The 21,307-nt window shown below is 35.9% G+C and overlaps 3 protein-coding genes across 3 annotated transcripts; 2 read left to right on the forward strand and 1 right to left on the reverse strand.

Moving 5' to 3' along the window:
* Positions 1 to 3,274: 3,274 nt before the first annotated feature.
* Positions 3,275 to 5,089, reverse strand: LOC135129378 (UDP-glucosyltransferase 2-like). The gene is made up of 4 exons (XM_064056529.1): positions 4,227 to 5,089; positions 3,971 to 4,181; positions 3,701 to 3,920; positions 3,275 to 3,652 (listed from the first exon to the last, which is right to left on the reverse strand). Exons 1-4 carry the CDS (start codon positions 5,028 to 5,030, stop codon positions 3,364 to 3,366), a joined length of 1,524 nt encoding a protein of 507 aa, XP_063912599.1. The 5' UTR covers positions 5,031 to 5,089; the 3' UTR covers positions 3,275 to 3,363.
* A 54-nt stretch (positions 5,090 to 5,143) lies between these two features.
* LOC135129768 (UDP-glycosyltransferase UGT4-like) lies at positions 5,144 to 7,270 on the forward strand. The gene is made up of 5 exons (XM_064057018.1): positions 5,144 to 5,243; positions 5,667 to 5,679; positions 5,721 to 6,703; positions 6,749 to 6,968; positions 7,021 to 7,270. The coding sequence occupies exons 1-5, from the start codon at positions 5,144 to 5,146 to the stop codon at positions 7,268 to 7,270; spliced, it is 1,566 nt and encodes a 521-aa protein (XP_063913088.1).
* Positions 7,271 to 13,581: 6,311 nt separating this feature from the next.
* On the forward strand, positions 13,582 to 15,302 carry LOC135129769 (UDP-glycosyltransferase UGT5-like). The gene is made up of 4 exons (XM_064057019.1): positions 13,582 to 14,452; positions 14,501 to 14,720; positions 14,767 to 14,986; positions 15,035 to 15,302. The coding sequence occupies exons 1-4, from the start codon at positions 13,643 to 13,645 to the stop codon at positions 15,300 to 15,302; spliced, it is 1,518 nt and encodes a 505-aa protein (XP_063913089.1). The 5' UTR covers positions 13,582 to 13,642.
* Positions 15,303 to 21,307: the final 6,005 nt, after the last annotated feature.

The raw sequence follows: 21,307 nt of genomic DNA on the forward strand, positions 1-21,307 counted from the left end.
TTTTAAATTTTTCGATTTCTCGATTTCTGTTACGATTTTTCGATTGTTTAATTCCGCGATTTTTAATTATTCGATTTTTTGATGTTTCGGTTTCTTGATTTTTCAATATTTAAATTCTTCATTTTTTTAGCCTATTTTAATTTTTGAATATTTAAAATTAAAAATTTTTCAATTTCTTAGCTTTTCGATTTTTCAATTTTTCAATTTTTGACTCGAAAAAGCGTAAGATCAAGAAATCGAAACGTCAAAAAACTGAAAAATTAAATTTAAAAATCTAGGAATCTAAATACTAGAAATTGAAAAATAAAAATTTCAAAAAATTGACGAAACATCGAAAAATCATAAATTTTAAAAAACCTAAAATTTAAGAATAATAATCCTTGATCTGAAATATCTAAAAATTAAAAAATCGAAGAAAATTTCATATTCAAAAAGTCGAAAAATCCAAGCTGAAAAATCGAAAATTTCAATAATCGAAAAATTGAATTCAAAAAGCGAAAAATCGAGAAGTCAAGTAATGGAAACATTAAAAAGTCAATAAATCAAAAAGTCGAAACTTTGAAAAATCGAGAAGCTGTAAAGTCGAAAAATAAAAAAAAATGAGAAATCGAAAAAATGAAGAATCGCACAACTGAAACATCGTAAAATTGGGAAATCGAAAATTTCAAGAATGGAAAAATTGAAAAATCCCAACACTGAAAAATCGAAAAATCAAGTAACCGAAAAATTGAAAATCGTGAAGTTGAAAAATTGAAAACCCAAGAAATAGAAAAATTAAAATATCGAGAAATTAAATATCCAAAAATTAATCAACCGAAAAATCTATAACCGAGGGAAAGATCGAGAAATTTAAACATAAAAAAACTGAAACAATCAAATTTAAAAATCAAGGAAGAAAATTTAAAATTTTAGAAATTGAAGAATTAAAATATCGCAAAATTGAAGAAACAAAAAAATCGGAAAATTAAAGAAACATCAAAAAATCTACAAATTTAAAAGTCTAAAATTTGAAATTCCTAAAACTGAAATATCGAAAAACTTAAAAACCGAAGAAAATTTTACTCTTAAAATGTCGAAAAATTGAACCCGAAAAATCGAAAAATTGAAGAATTAAAAAACTGAAAGACCGACAAGTCGAGAAATCGAAGCATTAAAAGTCAATAAATATAGAAATGGGAAAATCAAAAAATTGAAAAGTCCAAACTTTGAAAAATCGAGAAACCATAAAGTCGAAAAATAAAAAAACAATTAATCTAGAAATTGAGAAATCGGAAACTTAGAAAGAAGTTTTCGAGTTCTTGGTTTTAAGATTTTTCGGTTTTTCAATTTTTAAAATTTTGATTTTCTATTTTTTAGTCTTTCGGTGTTTAAATTTGTCAGTTTTCAGATTTTTCAATATCCCGATTTCTCGATTTCTATGTTTCGATTTTTCGATTGTTTAGTTTCTCGATTTCTGATTTTTTCAATTTCTCGATTTCTGTTACGATTTTTCGATTGTTTAATTCCGCGATTTTTAATTTTTCGATTTTTTGTTGTTTCGATTTTTCGATTTTTCAATTTTTAAATTCTTCAATTTTTAGACTATTTTAATTTTTTAATTTTTAAAATTCAAGATTTTTCGATTTCTCAATTTTTCGATTCTTCAATTCTTCGATATTTCTATTTTTCAGTTTTTCGAATCTTTAGATTTTTAAATTTACGAGTTGTCAGTTTTTAGATTTTTAAATTTATCGAGTTTTCGATTTTTCGGTTGTTCATTTCTCGATTTTTCAATGTTTGGATTTTTCGATTTGTCAATTTTTAAAATTTTAATTTTCTCAATTATTTGATTTTTAACTTTTCCATTTTCGATTTTGCTCTGTTTCGATGTCTCAGTTTTCCGATTTTTCGACTTTTTTTTGATTTTTCGATATTTCTATTTTTAGATTTTTGGTTTATAGTTTTTTGGACATTTCGTCTTTTATTTTTTGATTTTGTAATTTTTCGATGTTTTGATTTTTCTATTTCTCATTTTCTCGATTTTCCAATTTTTCGGTTTTTCATTAGTTTAATGTTTCTATTTTTCATTTTTTCGAATTTTTAAATTTTATATTTTTCGATTTTGTAATTTTTTGATGTTTCGATTTCTCATTTTTTCAATTTCTCGGTTTTCCGATTTTTCAGTTTCGATATCTTAATTTTTTAAATTTTAGATGTTGCAATTTTTCGATTTTTTGTTGTTTCGATTTCCCGATTTTTCAATTTTTAAATTCTTCAACTTTTAGACTACTTTAATTTTTTAATTTTAAAATTTAATATTTTTCGATTTCTCAATTTTTCGATTCTTCAGTTCTTCGATGTTTCTATTTTTCAATTTTTCGAATTTTTAGATTTTTCGATTTGTCAATTTTTTAAATTTTAATTTTCTCAATTATTTGATTTTTAACTTTTCCATTTTCGATTCTGGTCTGTTTCGATGTCTCAATTTTCCGATTTTTCGACTTTTTTTTTTGATTTTTCGATATTTCTATTTTTATATTTTTTGGTTTATAGTTTTTTGGACTTTTCGTCTTTTATTTTTCGATTTTGTAATTTTTCGATGTTTTGATTCCTCTATTTCTCAATTTCTCGATTTTCCAAATTTTCGGTTTTCAATAGTTTTATGTTTCTATTTTTCATTTTTTCGAATTTTTAAATTTTATTTTTTTATGTTTTGATTTCAGTCTTCGGACTTCTCAGTTTTCCATTTTTTCCATTTTAAATTTCCGATTTTTTTGTTTCTAATTTTTTTCGGTTTTCAAATTTTTCAAATTGTCGGTTTTTCGGATTTTTTTAATTATTTTTTATTTCTCGATTTATCGAGATTTCCAGAAATGGCAAATCGAAAAATCGAGAAATATCTCGATTTTTCCATTTACCAATTTTTTATAATCTTAAATGTTTGAAATTTTCTACTTTTCTATTTTTGGATTTTGGGCTATAGTGATATCTCAACTTTTCGATTTTGCGACTTCTCGACTTTTCGATTTCTCCATATTTCGATATTTCGATCAATTTTTCAATTTTTCCATGTCTCGATTTTTTGGTGTTTCGATTGCTTGATCTTTCAATTTTTCAAAAAATCATATCTGAGAACTGAAAATTTGTTTCCAACAACTTTAGTTAAACGCGAATTTAAATTTAAGGGAAACACAAATTGAGGCAAATCTTTTCCAGACAAGTGCACTAATATAAGACGTTCGAATCATAGACAATGGCGGAGCATGGGTGATTAGACAAACAAAAAAATCATAGGTTGTCATAACACATATTATTGTATACTCCCTAAACCCATCCACACATTTCTTACTACAAACTCAACTACAACATAACTCAAACTACTATCTAATTTTTCTTTTCTTTCTCTGCAGATTTCTTTTTACTCATCAATTTCTTCACCACTTTGACGACAACACAGTAACATAGATACGGAAACAAAGTAACCAAAAGAACCAAAAACAATATAACATCCAACAGAAGATACTTGTACATGGGCATATCGACAGCAAAACTCCTCATATGCCTCGCCCCTTTATGCCTAATAACATATTCCGACCACCAAACGGCACTCTCCAGCCCCGTCATGGGTTTATCCAACAAAATATTCTTAGCTTCTTTAATTTTAGTTCTATATCTGTAACCAAACGTAAGACCATCTGGCCAAAATAAATACAAAACTTACGATCTTGTTTCAGCAACTTTGACGACAATGTTCTTCAGCTTGGTCTTCGTTAGAGTGTCCAGGTTGATTTTTCCGCCAATACCTAGTTTGAGGACCCTCTTGACGTTCGAGGGTTTGTTTTGCATAAACGTGACGATTATTAGCGGTACTTCGTTCGAAATTCCTGCTTCTATGGAGTGGATGTCACCCTCAGTGACGAATGCTTTGACATTGCGATGAGCTAGAAACGAGTTTGTTTGACACCATTGACCAAACTAGCAATTTTTTTACCTAGAAGATCCCTCTCCGGGATTGATTTTCGCACGACAATGTTTGACGGTGTCTCTTGGTCGTAGTCCCACTTCCATAGAATCTTGTATGGTAGCTCAGACAAAGCTTGCAAAATAGTAACCCGTTTTTTGTTAAATTTTGCACTAGTCACACCGTGTAGATTAATATAGATCACACCTTCTCTAGCTTCGTCCAAAATTTTTCGCAAGTCCTGAAACAACTCTTGTAGTGGTACCCCAAAACCTAAAATACTCACTCTGGGTAAAGTTTTAGGTGGCGTGGTATCAATGGGTGAAATTTCTACAATCGCAGGCACGTTGGCTCTAGGAGGATTCAACAACAAGTTCCTGTTGATAAAGAACATACTGACATTTCTTTCCAGATCCCCAATATAAGGAACATCTTCCCCGAAAATTTTCTTTGCCGTTTCGTGGGCGTGTGGTACCACGGTATTGTGGTAGTAGATTTTGCTCCAGACGAAGAACAACACACTCTGGCATTTCTCCCATAGAGTTAGCCGCGCTGGGGTGAAATTCAGGATCGGCTCTGGATACAAAATGGGGTGGTTTGGGTTACCAACAGCGTCGTACGAAGCGCTGGGTATTTCAGACGCTGCTATCGCAATGACGGGTGCTTGGAACCTGTGCATTAGAGCGTACATTACTGGGTGTACATACTCGATTAGGATCAAATCGTAGGACTTGGTTTGGTCCCGGATCAGTTTCTGGAACTGAGGGCTATTGAGTTCCTTCCATGCAATCAAGTGTAAGGTGTTGTAGTAGGTTTCTGTGGCTTTATAAGGGCTCGAATGGTCTTCATAGATGAAACTAGCGACTTCGTCGTAGATGAAATTGACACTGATTTCGGTTAGGTTGGTTAAGGTGGAGTTGTTCAGAGGGTTTGGGGTTACCACAGTGACTTGGTGGCCACGAAGAGAGAGTTCTTGCCAGATTTGTTGAAACACGACTTGGTGGCTGGGGGATGGGTACATAAACACACCTAGAATATTGGCACTGTGGATGGTGCCAATTAGGGTGGCAAAAATGGCCAGAGAGTACATTTTTTGGTTCGATTTTCTGTTCAGAAGTCCGAGGACTGAATGTCTACGTGGAAAACAGGCCGTGGAATATTTGCATTGCAAAAAGTATGACTCAGCGGTTGTAAAAGTTAATAATGGCAACCTTCAGGGCTTATCTAATCGGGTTCGTAGTAGGGCACGAAATTATAGTTACTTGTGAAATATGGTGTTCACTGAAACAAACTTCTGACGCACGTAAAGTCTAGTTTTGTTGCCATGTTTTTGAAATTTACGACTGAGGGAAAGAGAGAGAGGAAAAGAGAGAGGAGTCTGCAGATCTTCTGGTTTTTTATTTTGGCGACGATCCACATTTTGTCTTTTATTGTACTAATGACACTTGGATACTCTAGTTAGCTCGAAAATGGAATTATATCATACTTGTTAATAAAATAAATCGTCTGCAAAACTTTTGTTACTAATTTGTAGTCGAGTCACCCTTTGAAAAAACGATTGTGGTCTTGTCGTGACTAATACACCATACTGATTGACGTTGTAAATTATACCTTGGTTCGTGCGTAATTCTTTTGTTTCTATTCTATATTATTATTGCGTCAAACTTTAAAAAATGTTGTTACCTGTCTCACCGCAATTAAATTTAGACCATATACGTACTTCAAGAACCCGAAACATGGTGTGTCTTTTCTTGTTAATCTTTCTACCTTGTGCTTTTAGTGCTCGAATCCTAGGAGTCTTCTTGTTTCCATCATACAGTCACCAAAAAGTCTTTCAGCCCATCTGGCGCGACCTATCCCTACGAGGCCACGACGTCACCGTGTGTACCACAACCCCCTTAAACGACCCAAACCTAACCAACCTAACCGAAATTAACATCAGCTTCCAGCACGACAACACACAACACGCACCCCCAGACTTTTTGTCCAAAGAAATCAACATGTTTGAAGATTTCCACAACATTGTCAATTACATGGACTTCATAGCCGCGACTGCACTCACCCACCCAAGTTTCAAAAACTTCCTAGAGACTTGTGCCGAAAATTTTGACCTAATTATTCTGGAATGCCTTTACCCAGTTCTGTATGGTCTATCCCGGAAATTTCAAGCCCCTATAGCTTGTGTGTCGTCACTTGGAGCTCTAACGGTTTTTCAAGACGTGGTGGGTAATCCAAGCCACCCCACTTTGTATAGAGAATTTTTCGTGACTTTGCACCACCCAGATCTTGACTTGTGGCACCAAAGCGAGTTGGTTTTGTTGAATTTGTGGTCACGGTTTTGGTACGAGTTTGTGGTACTACCACGTGGTGCAGTACTAGCAAAGTCGGTGTTCGGGCACGAGATAGGAGACACTCTAGACGGGGAAAAAAGTGTCAAGTTGTTTCTGCTTAATGTTAATCGAGTGGTGTATCATCCTAGACCAAACGTGCCAGCGGTACTAGAACTGGGACAAATGGGGCTTAAACCCAAAGAAACTTTGAGAGAAGATCTACAAACATTTCTAGATCAGGCTAAAAGTGGTGTGGTCTATTTTAGTTTAGGCACGCTGGTCCACCTTGAAGGTTCTTCAATAGGTCGAACGATTCTAGAAGGCTTAGCTCGAGTACCATACAAAGTGATCATTAAATGGAACTGTAGCACTTTGCTTCATAATTATACCAACATTCTATGTAGGGAGTGGCTGCCTCAAACCCAAATTCTAGGTGAGCAAACACCAAAACCTATCTCTAGTTAATCACGATTTGTAGAACATCCAAATTTGAAGGTGTTTGTGACTCAAGGAGGTCTGCAGTCTTTGGAAGAATCTATATCTGCAAGAGTACCACTTGTAGCGCTACCATTCCTGGTAGACCAACCAATGAACGTGTACAAACTCGTCAAACAAGGAATTGGAAAAGCACTGAATCCAGTGACCGTAACTCCAGACGAACTGAAAGATTGTGTTGTCGAAGTTGCAGAAAACCGAACGTAATTTTCTTTAAATACCTGTTTGGGGTTTAGATACAGTTAAATTTTGCAGATATAGAGACAGAGTTGTAGAAATTCGGGGTGTTTTACTCGACAAGGCTACAGTTTCAACAGAAAAAGCTATTTGGTGGATGGAATATATCATTCGTCATAAAGGAGCTCCACATTTGAGGAGTCTCAATGTCGATATTTCGTGGTTTTCTTACCTTCTGGGGGACGTAATAGCGCTTTTTGTTGTAGGATTGGCGTCTACGTGTCTTTGTTTCTACTATCTGCTCAAATTATTTAATTATAATTTGTAATCGAGTCATCCTTGAAAAGGATTTAGGTGATCGGTGATTAAATCAAGTTTAATAACATGCGAAAAAAACATAATTATTTCACAATATAGTCGACAATCAAACAAAGTGTTACTTTTCACTGAATCATGAAATGTTTTTGAAGTAGTTTGAAACAATCTCTTGAACATCTTGTGTCTTGTTTTTGAAGTGGTATGAAAGAATTTCGGAGAAATCTTGTATCTGGTTTTTGAAGTAAGTAGTTTAGTAGAATCTCGGGGACCACTTGTCTCTAATTTTTAAGAAGAATTTTCATAGAGTCTCAAGGGCATCTTGTGTCTGGTTTTTGAAGTAGTTTTAAGTATCTCGAGGACTTCTTGTGTTTTATTTTTGAAGTAGTTTGAAAGAATCTCGGGAACTTTTTTTGTCTGGCTTTTGAAGTAGTTTGAAAGGATCTCTGTTACCTCTTGTGTCTGGTTTTTGAAGTAGTTTGAGGCGTCTCAAGGGATCTTTTTTGTCTGGTTTTTGAAGTAGTTTTAAGTGTCTCGGCGACCACTTGTATCTTGTATTTGGAGTAGTTTTAAGTGTCTCTGGGACCTCTTGTGTATTCTTTTTGAAGTAGATTTAAGTATCTCGAAACAACACGTCTGTTTCTGGTTTTTAAGGAAATTTGATCTATCTCGAAGATCTTTTGTGTCTGGTTTTTGAAATAGTTTAAAAGAATCTCGGGGACTTCTAGAGTCTGGATTTTGAAGTACGTCTAAGTATCTCGAGGACTTTTTTTTTTTTGAAGTGGGTTGAAAGAATCTCGGGGATACTTCATGCCTTGTTTACAAGTAGTTTTAAGAATCTCGAGAACTCCTTGTATTTTATTTTTGAAGTGGCTTCAAGGAATCTCGGGGACCACATGTGTATATTTTTTTAAGTACTAGATTGTAAGTATTTCGGAGAGTTTGAATTATCTCGGGGGCTACTTGTGTCTTTTACTGAAGTACTTTTAAAGAATCGCCAGTATCTTTTTGTGTCTAGTTTATCAAGTAATTTAAAAGAATCTCGGGAAATTCCTATGTCTTGTTTTTGAAGTAGTTTTAAGTATCTCGGAGACTTCGTGTGCCTGTTTTTGTAGTAGTTTTAAGTATCTCGGGAAATTTTGTGTCTGGTTTTTGAAGTAGTTTAAGTGTCTCGGGGACCTCTTGTGTCTGGGTACTAAAGAAATTTTATGTATCTTAGGGATCTCTTGTGTCTGGTTTTTGAAGTAGTTTAAAAGAATCTCGGGGACCGCCAGTGGCTGGTTGTTGAAGTACTTTTAAGTATCTAGGGGACTCCTTGTATTTTGTTTATGAAGTGGCTTCAAGGAATCCCGGGGATACTTGTGTGTATTTTTTGAGTAATTTGTAAGAATCTCGGGGACCTCCTGTGTCTGGTTTTTCAAGCAGTTTGAATTATCTCGGGGGCCACTTGTGTTTTTTTTTTAAGTAATTTAAAAGAATCTCGGGAACCTCTTATGTTGTGTTTTTGAAGTATTTATGAGTATCTCGGGGACATTTTGTGTCTGGTTTTTGAAGTAGTTTTAACTGTCTCGGGGACCTCTGGTGTTCGGGGACCTCTTGTGTCTAATTTTTGAAGTAAATTGAAATATCTCGGGGACCACTTGTGTCTTGTTATTGAAGTAGTTTTAAGTGTCTCGGGGATCTCTTGTGTCTGCCTTTTGAAGTAGTTTTAAGTATCTCGGGGACTCATTGTATTTTGTTTATGAAGTAGCTTCAAGGAATGTCGGGGACCACTTGTGTCTATTTTTTAAAGTAGTTTGAAAATCTCGGGAACACACTTTGTCTTGTTTTTGAAGTGGTTTGAAAGAATTTCAGAAAAATATAGTATTTGGTTTTGAAGTAGTTTTAAAGAATCTCGGAGACCATTTTTGTCTAGTTTTTGAACGAGTTTGAAAGAATCTTCGGGGGACTCTTGTGGCTGCTCTTTGAAGTAGTGTTAAGTATCTCGGGGACCTCTTGTGTCCGGGTATTAAAGAAATTTTGTGTATCTCAGGGATCTCTTGTGTCTGGTTGTTGAAGTACTTTTAAGTATCTCGGGGACTCTTTGTATTTTCTTTTTGAAGTGGGTTGAAAGAATCTCGTGGACCCCTTGTGTCTTGTTCTTCAAGTATTTTTAAGTATCTCAAGGACTCCTTGTCTTTTGTTTACGAAGTAGCTTCAAGGAAATATTTTTTGAAGTAGTTTGAAAGAATCTTGGGAACACCTTGTGTTTTGATTTTGAAGTGGTTTGAAAGATTTTCGGGGAAATCTTATATCTTTGATAGAATCTCGGGGACATCTTGTGTCTGGTTTTTGAAGTAGTTTTAAAGAATCTCGGAGACCTCTTTTGTCAAGTTTTTGAACGAGTTTGAAAGAATCTCGGGGAAACTCTTGTGTCTGGTTTTTGAAGTAGTTTTAAGGATCTCGGGAACTCCTTGTGTTTTGTTTTTTAGGTAGTTTGAAAGAATCTAGGGGACTTTATTTGTCAGATTTTTGCAGTAGTTTTGAGTATCTCGTGGACCTCTGCCGTCTTGTTTTTGAAGTAATTTGAAATATCTCGGGGAACATTTGTGTCTGGCTTTTGAAGTAGTTTTAAGTGTCTCGGGGATCATTTGTGTCTGGTTTTTGAAGTAGTTTGAAAGAATCTCGGGGATCGTTTGTGTCTGGTTTTTGAAGTAGTTTTAAGTATCTCGGGAATTTTTGTGTCCGGTTTTTCAGGTAGTTTTACGTGTCTCGGGGACCTCTGGTGTCTGATTTTTAAAGTAAATTAAAGTATCTCACGGACCACTTACGTCTTGTTTTTGAATTAGTTTGAAAGAATTTCAGAAAAATCTTGTATCTGGTTTTTGAAGTAGTTTAATACAATCTCGTGGACCTCTTGCCTCTAGTTTTTGAAGAAGTTTGTTAGAATCTTGTGGACATCTTTTGTTTTGTTTTTGAAGTAGTTTTAAAGAATCTCGGAGACTTCTTGTGTCTGGTTTTTGAAGTGATATTAAGTATCTCGGGGATCTTTTGTGTCTGATTTTTGAAGTAATTTGAAGTATCTCGGGGACCACTTGTGTCTTGTTATTGTAGTAGATTTAAGTGTCTCGGGGAACTCTTGTGCCTGCTTTTTGAAGTAGTGTTAAGTATCTCGGGGACCTCTCGTGTCCGGGTATTAAAGAAATTTTGTGTATCTCAGGGATCTCTTGTGTCTGGTTGTTGGAGTACTTTTAAGTATCTCGGGGACTCCTTGTATTTTCTTTTTGAAGTGGGTTGAAAGAATCTCGTGGACCCCTTGTGTCTTGTTCTTCAAGTATTTTTAAGTATCTCGAGGACTCCTTGTATTTTGTTTAGGAAGTAGCTTCAAGGAAATATTTTTTGAAGTAGTTTGAAAGAATCTTGGGAACACCTTGTGTTTTGATTTTGAAGTGGTTTGAAAGAATTTCGGAGAAATCTTATATCTGGTTTTTAAAGTGGTTTAACAGAATCTCGGGGACCGCTTGTCTCTAGTTTTTGAAGAAGTTTGATAGAATCTCTTGGACATCTTGTGTCTGGTTTTTGAAGTAGTTTTAAAGAATCTCGGAGACCTCTTTTGTCTAGTTTTTGAACGAGTTTGAAAGAATCTCGGGGAGACTCTTGTGTCTGGTTTTTGAAGTAGTTTTAAGGATCTCGGGAACTCCTTGTGTTTTGTTTTTTAGGTAGTTTGAAAGAATGTAGGGGACTTTATTTGTCAGACTTTTGCAGTAGTTTGAAGTATCTCGGGGACCTCTTGCGTCTGGCTTTTAAGGAAATTTTATCTATGTCGGAGATCTTTTGTATCTGGTTTTTGAAGTAGTTTTAAGTGCCTCGGCGACCATCTTGTGTCTTGTTTTTAAGGAATTTTTATCTATCTCGGAGATCTTTTGTGTCTGATTTTTGAAGTAGTTTAAAAGGATCTCGGAGACCTCTAGCGTCTGGTTTTTGAATAAATTCTAAGTATCTCGACGACTTTTTTTTTTGAAGTGGGTTGACAGAATCTCTTGTGTCGTGTTCTTCAAATAGTTTTAAGTATCTCGGGGACTCCTTGAATTTTGTTTTTGAAGTAGCTTTAAGGAATCTCGGGGACACTTGTGTGTGTTTTTTGAGTAGTTTGTAAAAATCTCGGGGATCTCTTGTGTCAGGTTTTTGAATCAATATTAAGTATCTCGGGGATCTCTTGTGTCTTGTATTTGAAGTAGTTTTAAGTGTCTCGAGGACCTCCTGTGTCTGCTTTTTGAAGTAGTTTTAAGTATCTCGGGGACATCTTGTGTCTTGTTTTTAAGGAATTTTTATCTATCTCGGAGATCTTTTGTGTCTGATTTTTGAAGTAGTTTAAAAGGATCTCGGAGACCTCTAGCGTCTGGTTTTTGAATAAATTCTAAGTATCTCGACGACTTTTTTTTTTGAAGTGGGTTGACAGAATCTCTTGTGTCGTGCTCTTCAAATAGTTTTAAGTATCTCGGGGACTCCTTGAATTTTGTTTTTGAAGTAGCTTTAAGGAATCTCGGGGACACTTGTGTGTGTTTTTTGAGTAGTTTGTAAAAATCTCGGGGATCTCTTGTGTCAGGTTTTTGAATCAATATTAAGTATCTCGGGGATCTCTTGTGTCTTGTATTTGAAGTAGTTTTAAGTGTCTCGAGGACCTCCTGTGTCTGCTTTTTGAAGTAGTTTTAAGTATCTCGGGGACATCTTGTGACTTGTTTTTAAGGAATTTTTATCTATCTCGGAGATCTTTTGTGTCTGATTTTTGAAGTAGTTTAAAAGGATCTCGGAGACCTCTAGCGTCTGGTTTTTGAAGAAATTCTAAGTATCTCGACGACTTTTTTTTTGAAGTGGGTTGACAGAATCTCTTGTATCGTGTTCTTCAAGGAATCTCTTGAGTGGTTTGTAAAAATCTCGGGGATCTCTTGTGTCAGGTTTTTGAAGCAATATTAAGTATCTCGGGGATCTCTTGTGTCTGGTTTTTGAAGTAGTTTGAAATAATTTCGGGGACCTTTTGTGTCTGGTTTTTGGAGTAAATTTAAGTGTCTCGGGGACCTCTGGTGTCTAATTTTTGAAGTAATTTGAAGTAACTCGGGGACCACTTGCGTCTTGTTATTGAAGTAGTTTTAAGTGTCTCAGGGACTTCTTGTATTTTTTTAAAGTGGGTTGAAATAATCTCGGGAACCCCTTGTGTTTTGTTCTAGAATTATTTTTAAGTATCTTGGGGACTCCTTGTATTTTGTTTATGAAGTAGCTTCAAGAAATCTCGGGGACTACTTGTGTGTATTTTTGAAGTGGTTTGTAAGAATTTCTGAGATCTTATTGTCTAGTTTTTGAGGTAGTTTGAAAAAATTTCGTGGTCCTCCTGTGTCTGGTGTTTGAAGTAGTTTGACTTATCTCGGGGACCACTTGTGTTTTTTTTTTCTGAAGTACTTTCAAAGAATCGCGAGTACCCCTTGTGTCTAGTTTATCAAGTAGTTTAAAAAAAATCGGTAAACACTTATTTCTTGTTTTTGAATTAGTTTTAAGTATCTTTGGAACCTCGTGTGCCTGTTCTTGTAGTATTTTGAAGTATCTCGGGGATCACTTGTGTCTGGTTTTTGAAGTAGTTTGAAAGAATCTCGAGTAACTCTTAAATTTTACAGATATAGAGACAGATTTGTAGAAAGTCCCTAAATTTTACTCGACAAGCCTACAGTTTTAACGGAAAAAGCTGTTTGGTGGACGCAAAACATCATTCGCCATAAAGGAGCTCCACATTTTAGGAATATCAATGTCGATATTTCGTGGCTTTCGTACTTTCTGAGAGACGAAATAGTGTTTACTCTTCTATGTATCTACAACCTGCTTCAACTTATCAGGTGTTTAATAAAACTTAAGCTTGGTTGTTAAAATACTTGGAAATAAGAAAATACTGTATAACCTACATCTAATCTACACGAGCAGCGGTAATTATATATTTATCAACTTTATTTTCATTATTTATTACTACTGCACGATGTGCTAATAAATTAGGAGCGTTTTTCGATCAGTCACGCAATGGTCTACTATAATATTATGCTAAAATTATCTCTAATCGCCATGAGGTTACAAAATTAATGTTTTTAACATTGATGTAGTGTACAGATACGAACCAAAATTTAGTCCCATTTTTCAGTTTAATAACATGTCAAACCAAAAAAAAAGACATAAAACTGTCCACTACATAATAATATACTTATTTTAAATTCTATTTTATCTAGTTTTAAACGCAAATACAGCAATAAATTCAAATTTACTTGGTTGTAAAGACACTGTTATTTCACCATTGTAGTGATAGTCGAACAAAGGGTCTATAAAGTAGCCCGTATATAATTAAATAACTAAGAAAGGTCAACAGCAAAATATGTACATTATAACCCTTCTACTTGTCATTGGTACAGCCAACTGTGCCAATATCCTGGGGGTATTCATGTACCCTTCCATCAGTCACCAATTGGTCTACCACAAAATCATGCAAGAACTGTCGTTACGGGGTCACCACGTCACCTTTGTAACACCTGACACCGTTAACAACCCCGCTTTAACAAACCTCTCAGAAATCGACGTTCGCTGCGCCTATGACGTCTTGGAAGAGAAAAATGTCCAAAAGATGTGTTCCAAAGACCTGACTTCCTACGACATAATGCGAAGTTATTATGAACTTTTGGAAACTATCGCAGACAGAGAATTAAGCAGTCCTTCGTTTAAAAATTTGCTTGGGGATCATAACAGGACGTTCGACTTGATTCTTGTGGAACTAATGCATCCAGTAATGCACGCATTATCTGGAAAATTTAAAGCACCGGTAATTGGGATTGTATCGATGAGTATTTACAGCGCCCATTATGATGCTGTGGGTAATGCGAACCATCCAGTTTTGTACCCCGATTTTATCGTAAACCTTCCCGCTGGAGACATGACGCTGTGGGAAAAGGTTCAAAGTCTGGCTTTTTTTGTGTGGCACAGGTACTACTACCAGAATGTGGTTCTGCCTAAAGCTGATGAGCTAGCCAAGAAGCATTTCGGGGATGTAGCACCCATTGGCGAGTTCGAGAAGAACGCCACCATGTTTTTGATTAACAGACACTACCAACTACAAAGTTTGAGACCAAATGTACCTGCAGTGGTTGAAATTTTACCCGTGGAGTACCACCCACCTAAACCTTTACCAGAAGTACCTAAATCACACTTTTCGTTTCAAATATAGAACGCACTGTTTCAGGATCTGCAAAAAATTTTAGATGACGCTAAAACCGGCGTGGTTTATTTTAGTTTAGGCACCAACGTAAGAATGTCCCGCTTGGAACCACAAATCCGAGACAATATTTTACAAGCTTTGGCCGAACTTCCTTATCAAGTTTTACTCAAATGTGACGTTGATTTATCTAAACTACCCACTAATGTGGTTATTAGAAAATGGTTTCCGCAGAAAGACCTTCTAGGTGTGTTTCGTTCTTAAGGTTTTGTTTCTTCAATCTCATTTTCTAGCGCATAGTAATGTTAAGGTTTTTGTGACACATGGAGGGTTGCATTCGATTGAAGAAACCGTTTCTAGGGAGGTCCCAATTGTTGGTATACCGTTTTATGGCGATCAATCGGAAAATGTTCGCAAGTTTGTGGCTTTAGGGATAGGTGAACAAATTAATGCGACGTCTATTACTGCCAAAAAGCTGAAAGAAGTTATTGTTAAAGTAGCTGGATCTAGGATGTATGTGTCTGGGGTTGCGGGTAGATGAATTAAACTTGAGTTTTCCAGGTATAAAGACAACATGAGGAAAGTACGGGGGGTCGTTTTCGATAAACCACGAAGTGGATTAGAAGATGTTATCTGGTGGTCAGAGTATGTGATTAAACATGGGGGTACGAAACACTTTCAAAATCCGGCTGTTCATATGTCTCAGTTTAGTTATTTTTTCTTAGATGTTGTTATGTTTATTATTGTTCTAGTAGCGACAATTGTTCTTTTAATTTATAGTCTGATTATTCTAGTGTTAAACAGTGTGAAAGGAAGTGTGCTTAAATAATTTTAAAACTATAATGTAGCAAGTATTCTAAACCTTCCTTTTTAAAAGTTTAGTTTCAAAACTATTTAAAAAAGAGTTTTAAAGAAGTTGCTTGATTGCAATTGTAATAACAACAAAATTGTTCTCAACAATTTCGCTTCTCATCAGAGACACCAGTAAATTACTATTTTTGGTACTACCATGTGGTACTAGTGTTCAGACTCCAAATGGTAGACCAAATGTGTCAGCGGTACTAGAATTGGGACTTCTGGGACTTAAACCCAAACAAACATTTCCAGATGAGGCTAAAAGCGGTGTGCTCTACTTTAGTTTAGGTACGATGGTCCACCTTGACGGGAGTCCCTATGTCTATATTTCGTGATCTTCTTAGTTTCTGGGAAACGCAATAGGAGTTTTTGTTCCAGACTGTCGTTTACTTTTCTATGTTTCTAATATTTGCTTGAAATTATACAATTATAATTTGTAATCGAGTCATTCTTCAACAATTTATTTTTTAGCTACACGGATTTACACGACTAATTACAGAGCGATTATGTACAAAATAACTCCGGCGCAACTTGACTGGGTTTTCTCGACACTCGACTGAATAATAATCGTTCCCGAAGGTGGCTCCTATTTAAACGCATAATCTCCTTCTAGAGGTTTCGTTACCGAGCTTTTTCTGGAATCCATCGCGACTTCCGCCGCCAGACCTTTCTTTAGCGACCGCCGCTCGGGCATCCTGACACCGCACGACGAGTCATCGTCGCCGTTCATTCTACGAGTAGAACCCATGGGCGTCGTATTGGGACGGTGTATGAGTTTTTTCGTAACAGTATTTTGGTTGTCGATGATTAAATGACGCTTAATAACTCTGCAAGGCAAAATAATATACTTTAAATCCTCTTTTAAGGACTTTTGGAATCTAACATTTTTTTTTTCGTTTTGTAAATTTAACCATCATTATTTCCCATTATAGCGGACGGTCAGACAAAGGCTTGCTTTTCATTGGTGCAGTCAAAGTTTTTGAAGTGGTTTGAAAGAATTTCTAGCATCTCTTGTGTGTGGCTTTTGAAATAGTTTGCAGTATTTAGGCTGCCACTTGTGCTTTTTCACTGAACCAAGTTGAAAGAATCTCAGAGACCCCTTGTGTCTAATTTTTGAAGTAGTTAGAAAGAATCTCGGGGTCCTCTTGTTTCTGGTTTTTGAAGCAGTTTTAAGTATCTTGGGGACCCCTCGTGTTTTGTTTTTGAAGTAGTTTTAAGTATCTCGGGGACTACTTGTGTGTAGTTTTTGAACTAGTTTGATATAATTTCGGGGTGCCCTTGTGAAGTAGTTTGAAGTATTTAGTCAGCCACTTGTGCTTTTTTTCTGAACCAAGTTAAAAGAATCTCGGAGACTCCTTGGTTTTAATTTTTGAAGTAGTTAGAAAGAATCTCTGGGAACTTTTGTGGCTTGTTTCTGAAGTAGTTTTAAATATCTCGGGGACCATTTGTGTCTACATTTTGAAGAAGTTTGAAAGAATCTAGGAGCCCCCTTGTGTATAGTTTATGAAGTAGTTTGAAAGAATCTTGGGCACGTTTTGTGTCTGGTTTTTGAAACAGTTTTAAGTATCTCGGGGATCCTTTGTGTTTTGTTTTTGAAGTAGGTTGAAAGAATCTCAGGGACCTCTTGTGTTTTGTTTTTGAAGTAGTTTAAAGTATCTCGGGGACCTCTTGTGTCTGGTTATTGAGGTGTTATGATAGAATTTCGATAATTCCTTGTGTTTTGTTTTTGAAGTAGTATTAAAAAGCTTCGGAACTCCTTGTATTTTGGTTCTGAAGTAGGTTGAAAGAATCTCGGGGACCTCTTTTGTTTCGTGTTTGAAGAAGTTTGAAAGAATCTTGGGCACCTCTTGTGTCTGATTTTTGAAGTAGTTTTATGTATCTCGGCGACCCCTTGTGTTTTGTTTTTGAAGTAGGTTGAAAGAATCTCCGAGACCTCTTATGTCTTGTTTCTAGAGTAGTTTTAAGTATTTCGGGGACTACTCTTTTTTTTTGGAAGTAAGTTGAAAGCTTCTTGGAGACTCCTTGTGTCTAGTCTTTGAAGTAGTTTGAATGAATCTCGAGGACCTTTTGTGTCTGGTCATTGAAGTGGTTTGATTGAATTTCTCGGACACTTGGTGTCTAATTTTTGAAGTAGTTGAAAGAATTTTGGGGAACCCTTGTGTTTTGTTTCTGAAGTAGTTTTAAATATCTCGGGAACCCCCCGTGTTTTTGATTTTGATGTAGGTTGAAAGAATCTCGGGGAAGCTTTGTGTCTACATTTTGAAGTAGGTTGAAAGAATCTCAAGAACAATTTGTGTCTATATTTTGAAGTAATTTTAAGTATCTCGGGGACTACTTGTGTCTAGTTTTTGAAGTGGTTTTAAAGAATCTCGGAGACTTCTTGTGTCTTGTTTCTGAAGTAGTTTTAAATATCTCGGGGACCCTTTGTGTCTACATTTTGAAGAAGTTTGAAAGAATCTCGGGGTCCCCTTGTGTCCAGTTTTTGAAGTAGTTTGAAAGAATCTTCGGCAACTCTTTTGTCTGGTTTTTGAAGTAGTTATAAGTTTCTCGGGGACCCCTTGGGTTTTGTTTCTGAAGTAGTTTTAAATATGTCGGGAACCCCCTGTGTTTTTGATTTTGATGTAGGTTGAAAGAATCTCGGGGAACCTTTGTGTCTACATTTTAAAGTAGGTTGAAAGAATCTCAAGGACCCTTTGTGTCTACATTTTGAAGAAATTTGAAAGAATCTGGGGGACCCCTCTTGTCTAGTTTTTGAAGTAGTTCTTGTGTCTGGTTATTGAAATAGTTTGATAGAATTTCTAGCATCTCTTGTCTCTGGTTTTTGAAGTAGTTTGAAGTATTTGGGCAGCCACTTGTGCTTTTTTTCTGAACCAAGTTGAAATAATCTCAGAGATCCCTTGTGTCTAATTTTTGAAGTAGTTGGAAAGAACCTCGGAGACCTCTTGTGTCTTGTTTCTGAAGTAATTCTAAATATTTCGGGGACCCCTTGTGTTTGGTTTTTGATGTAGTTTAATGGAATCTTGGGCACCTCTTGTGTCTGGTTTTTGAAGTAGTTTTAAGTATCTCGGGGACTATTTGTGCCTAGTTTTTGAAGTAGTTTGAAGGAATCTTGGGGCCCTCTTGAGTCTAGTTTTTGAAACAGTTTGAAAGAATCTTGAACACCTCTTGTGTCAGGTTTTTGAAGCAGTTTTAAGTTTCTCGGGGACCCCTTGTGTTTTGTTTCTGAAGTAGTTTTAAATATCTCATGAACCCCCCGTGTTTTTGATTTTGATGTAGGTTGAAAGAATCTCGGGGAACCGTTGTGTCTACATTTTGAAGTAGGTTGAAAGAATCTCAAGGACCCTTTGTGTCTATATTTTGAAGAAATTTGAAAGAATCTGGGTGTCCCCTTGTTCTAGTTTTTGAAGTAGTTTGAAAGAATCTTGGGCACCCCTTGTGTTTTGTTTTTGAAGTAATTTTAAGTATCTCGGGGACTACTTGTGTCTAGTTTTTGAAGTAGTTTAAAAAAATCTCGGGGAGCTCTTGTGTCTGGTTATTGAAGTAGTTTGATAGAATTTCGGGGACACTTTGTGTCTAGTTTTGAAGTAGTTTGAAAGAATTTTGAGCACCTCTTGTGTCTGGTTTTTGAAGTAGTTTTAGGCATCTCGGGGACCCCTTGTGTTTTGTTTCTGAAGTAGTTTTAAATATCTCGGGAACCCCCCGTGTTTTTGATTTTGATGTAGGTTGAAAGAACCTCGTGGAACCTTCGTGTCTACATTTTGAAGTAGGTTGAAAGAATCTCAAGGACCCTTTGTGTCTATATTTTGAAGAAATTTGAAAGAATCTGGGGGTCCCCTCGTTCTAGTTTTTGAAGTAGTTTGAAAGAATCTTGGGCACCCCTTGTGTTTTGTTTTTGAAATAATTTTAAGTATCTCGGGGACTACTTGTGTCTATTTTTTGAAGTAGTTTTAAAGAATCTCGGGGAGTTCTTGTGTCTGGTTTTTGAAGTAGTTTTAGGTATCTCGGGGATCCCTTGTGTTTTGTTTTTGAAGTAGGTTGAAAGAATCTCAAGGACCCTTTGTGTCTACATTTTTAAGTTTGTCGGGGACCCTCCTGTGCGTTGTTTCTGAGGTAGTTTTAAATATCTCGGGGACCCCTTGTGTCTGGTTTTTGAAGTAGTTTTATGTATCTCGGCGACTACTTGTGTCTAGTTTTTGAAGCAGTTTGAAGCCATCTGGGGGCCCCTTGTATCTAGTTTTTGAAGTAGTTTGAAAGAATCTAGAACACTCCTTGTGTCTGGTTTTTGAAGCATTTTTCACTATCTCGAGGACCCCTTGTGTTTTGTTTCTAAAATAGTTTTAAATATCTATCTCGGGGACCCATGGTGTCTCGTTTTTGAAGTAGTTTTAAGTATCTCGGGGACTCCTTGTGTTTTGTTTTTGAAGTAGTTTTGAGTGTCTTGGGGACTACTTGTGTCTAGTTTTTGAAGTAGCTTTGAAGAATCTCGGGAACTTCTTGTGTCTGGTTATTGAAGTAGATTGATAGAATTTTTAGGATATCTCGTGTCTGGTTTTTGAAGTAGTTTGAAGTATTTAGGCGGCCACTCGTACTTTTTTTCTGAACCAAGTTGAAAGAATCTCAGAGACCACTTGTGTCTAATTTTTGAAGTAGTTAGAAAGAATCTCGGGGACCCCCAGTGCCTTGTTTCTGAAGTGGTTTTAAATATCTCGGGGACCCCTTGTGTCTTGTTTTTGAAGTAGTTTTTTTTTAATAATAATAATAATAATAATAGTCTTTATTGTCCAACGGAATAACCAATTATAGGACAAATAAATAAAGTAATAATATTTTACAAATATAAATTAACTGAAAATATGTATATTGTACAATTAACAGAGAACATAAAAAAATTAAAAAGAAAAATTAAGATTTTAAGCAGAAATTAAGCAAAAATGTCGTCAAAGATGCGATCAGCCGCCTTGCACATGATGTTGACGGGAGCTCTGCGTAGAACATCAGTTCTTGCAGCCGGGGGACGAAATGAAACATCAGATCTCGAAGAGATACGTGGAACATAAATTGGAATTTTTGAAAGTAAAAATTCACAATCGATTTGATTATGCAACAGTTTGTATACGAATTTAGCGTAACTTTGATCCCTCCTATAGCTCAACGAGACCATATCATGTCGATGTAATAGCTGAAGTTGATTAATACCGATCTCAGGGTAAATGCCATCCACCTTAAATGACAGGAACTTCAAAAAACGACGATGAATTTTATCCAAGGCAATTGCATGCGATGCATAAATGGGGCACCATATAAGGCAGGCATATTCAACTTTGCTCAAAACATAGGCATAATAAAGTTTTTTGATCAAACTGATATCTGAGAAGTATTTGCTGATACGCATGACAAAGCCCAACGATTTAAGCGATGAACTACACACATTGTCAAGATGTGGAAGAAAAGTGAGTTTTGCATCGAACCACACTCCAAGGTCTTTCATACTATGCTTTTTCTCGAGCAAATGATCATCTATATAGTAAGAGGTATTAAGGGGTGTCAGAGTCCGCGTATAAGTAACCGTACAACACTTATCCACATTCAGATTGAGTTTGAACCTTTCGCACCACTGAATAATCCTATTTAAATTTAATTGAAGCAAGTCCATATTTCCCACTGAAGAGATCTCATGATAAAGTTTTACATCATCCGCATAAGCTAAAGCTGGGCAAGACAGTTGCAATAGAAGATCATTAATAAATAGAATAAACAATAGAGGACCAAGGTTGGACCCTTGCGGAACCCCAGATGCGACGATGAATTCACTTGAGGCGTAACCATTGTAAAAAACATAAGCAACTCGATCGTACAAATAAGATCGAATCAGTGCCAGAGCACTATCAGTAAGTCCAAAGTAGCTAAGTTTATGTAATAGGATATTATGCTGAATTGTATCAAAAGCTCGGCTAAAATCCGTATAAATAATATCGACCT

This window comes from Zophobas morio, unplaced genomic scaffold, assembly GCF_036711695.1.
Source record: "Zophobas morio isolate AGI-343-1 ecotype UQ-CSIRO unplaced genomic scaffold, CSIRO_AGI_Zmor_V1 ptg000016l, whole genome shotgun sequence".
Lineage (NCBI taxonomy): Eukaryota > Metazoa > Arthropoda > Insecta > Coleoptera > Tenebrionidae > Zophobas > Zophobas morio.

Bases quoted from the DNA above. Each gene is read 5' to 3' on its own strand.
- LOC135129378 (XM_064056529.1), bottom strand. From the start codon at position 5,030: ATGTACTCTCTGGCCATTTTTGCCACCCTAATTGGCACCATCCACAGT. The intron at 4,182-4,226 runs GTGAGTATTTTA...GAGTTGTTTCAG, and splicing joins CACCTAAAACTTTACCCAGA to GACTTGCGAAAAATTTTGGA. The intron at 3,921-3,970 runs GTAAAAAAATTG...ACTCGTTTCTAG, and splicing joins CCCGGAGAGGGATCTTCTAG to CTCATCGCAATGTCAAAGCA.
- LOC135129768 (XM_064057018.1), top strand. From the start codon at position 5,144: ATGGCAACCTTCAGGGCTTATCTAATCGGGTTCGTAGTAGGGCACGAA. The intron at 6,704-6,748 runs GTGAGCAAACAC...CACGATTTGTAG, and splicing joins GCCTCAAACCCAAATTCTAG to AACATCCAAATTTGAAGGTG. The intron at 6,969-7,020 runs GTAATTTTCTTT...TAAATTTTGCAG, and splicing joins GAAGTTGCAGAAAACCGAAC to ATATAGAGACAGAGTTGTAG.
- LOC135129769 (XM_064057019.1), top strand. From the start codon at position 13,643: ATGTACATTATAACCCTTCTACTTGTCATTGGTACAGCCAACTGTGCC. The intron at 14,453-14,500 runs GTACCTAAATCA...GCACTGTTTCAG, and splicing joins CACCTAAACCTTTACCAGAA to GATCTGCAAAAAATTTTAGA. The intron at 14,721-14,766 runs GTGTGTTTCGTT...CTCATTTTCTAG, and splicing joins TCCGCAGAAAGACCTTCTAG to CGCATAGTAATGTTAAGGTT.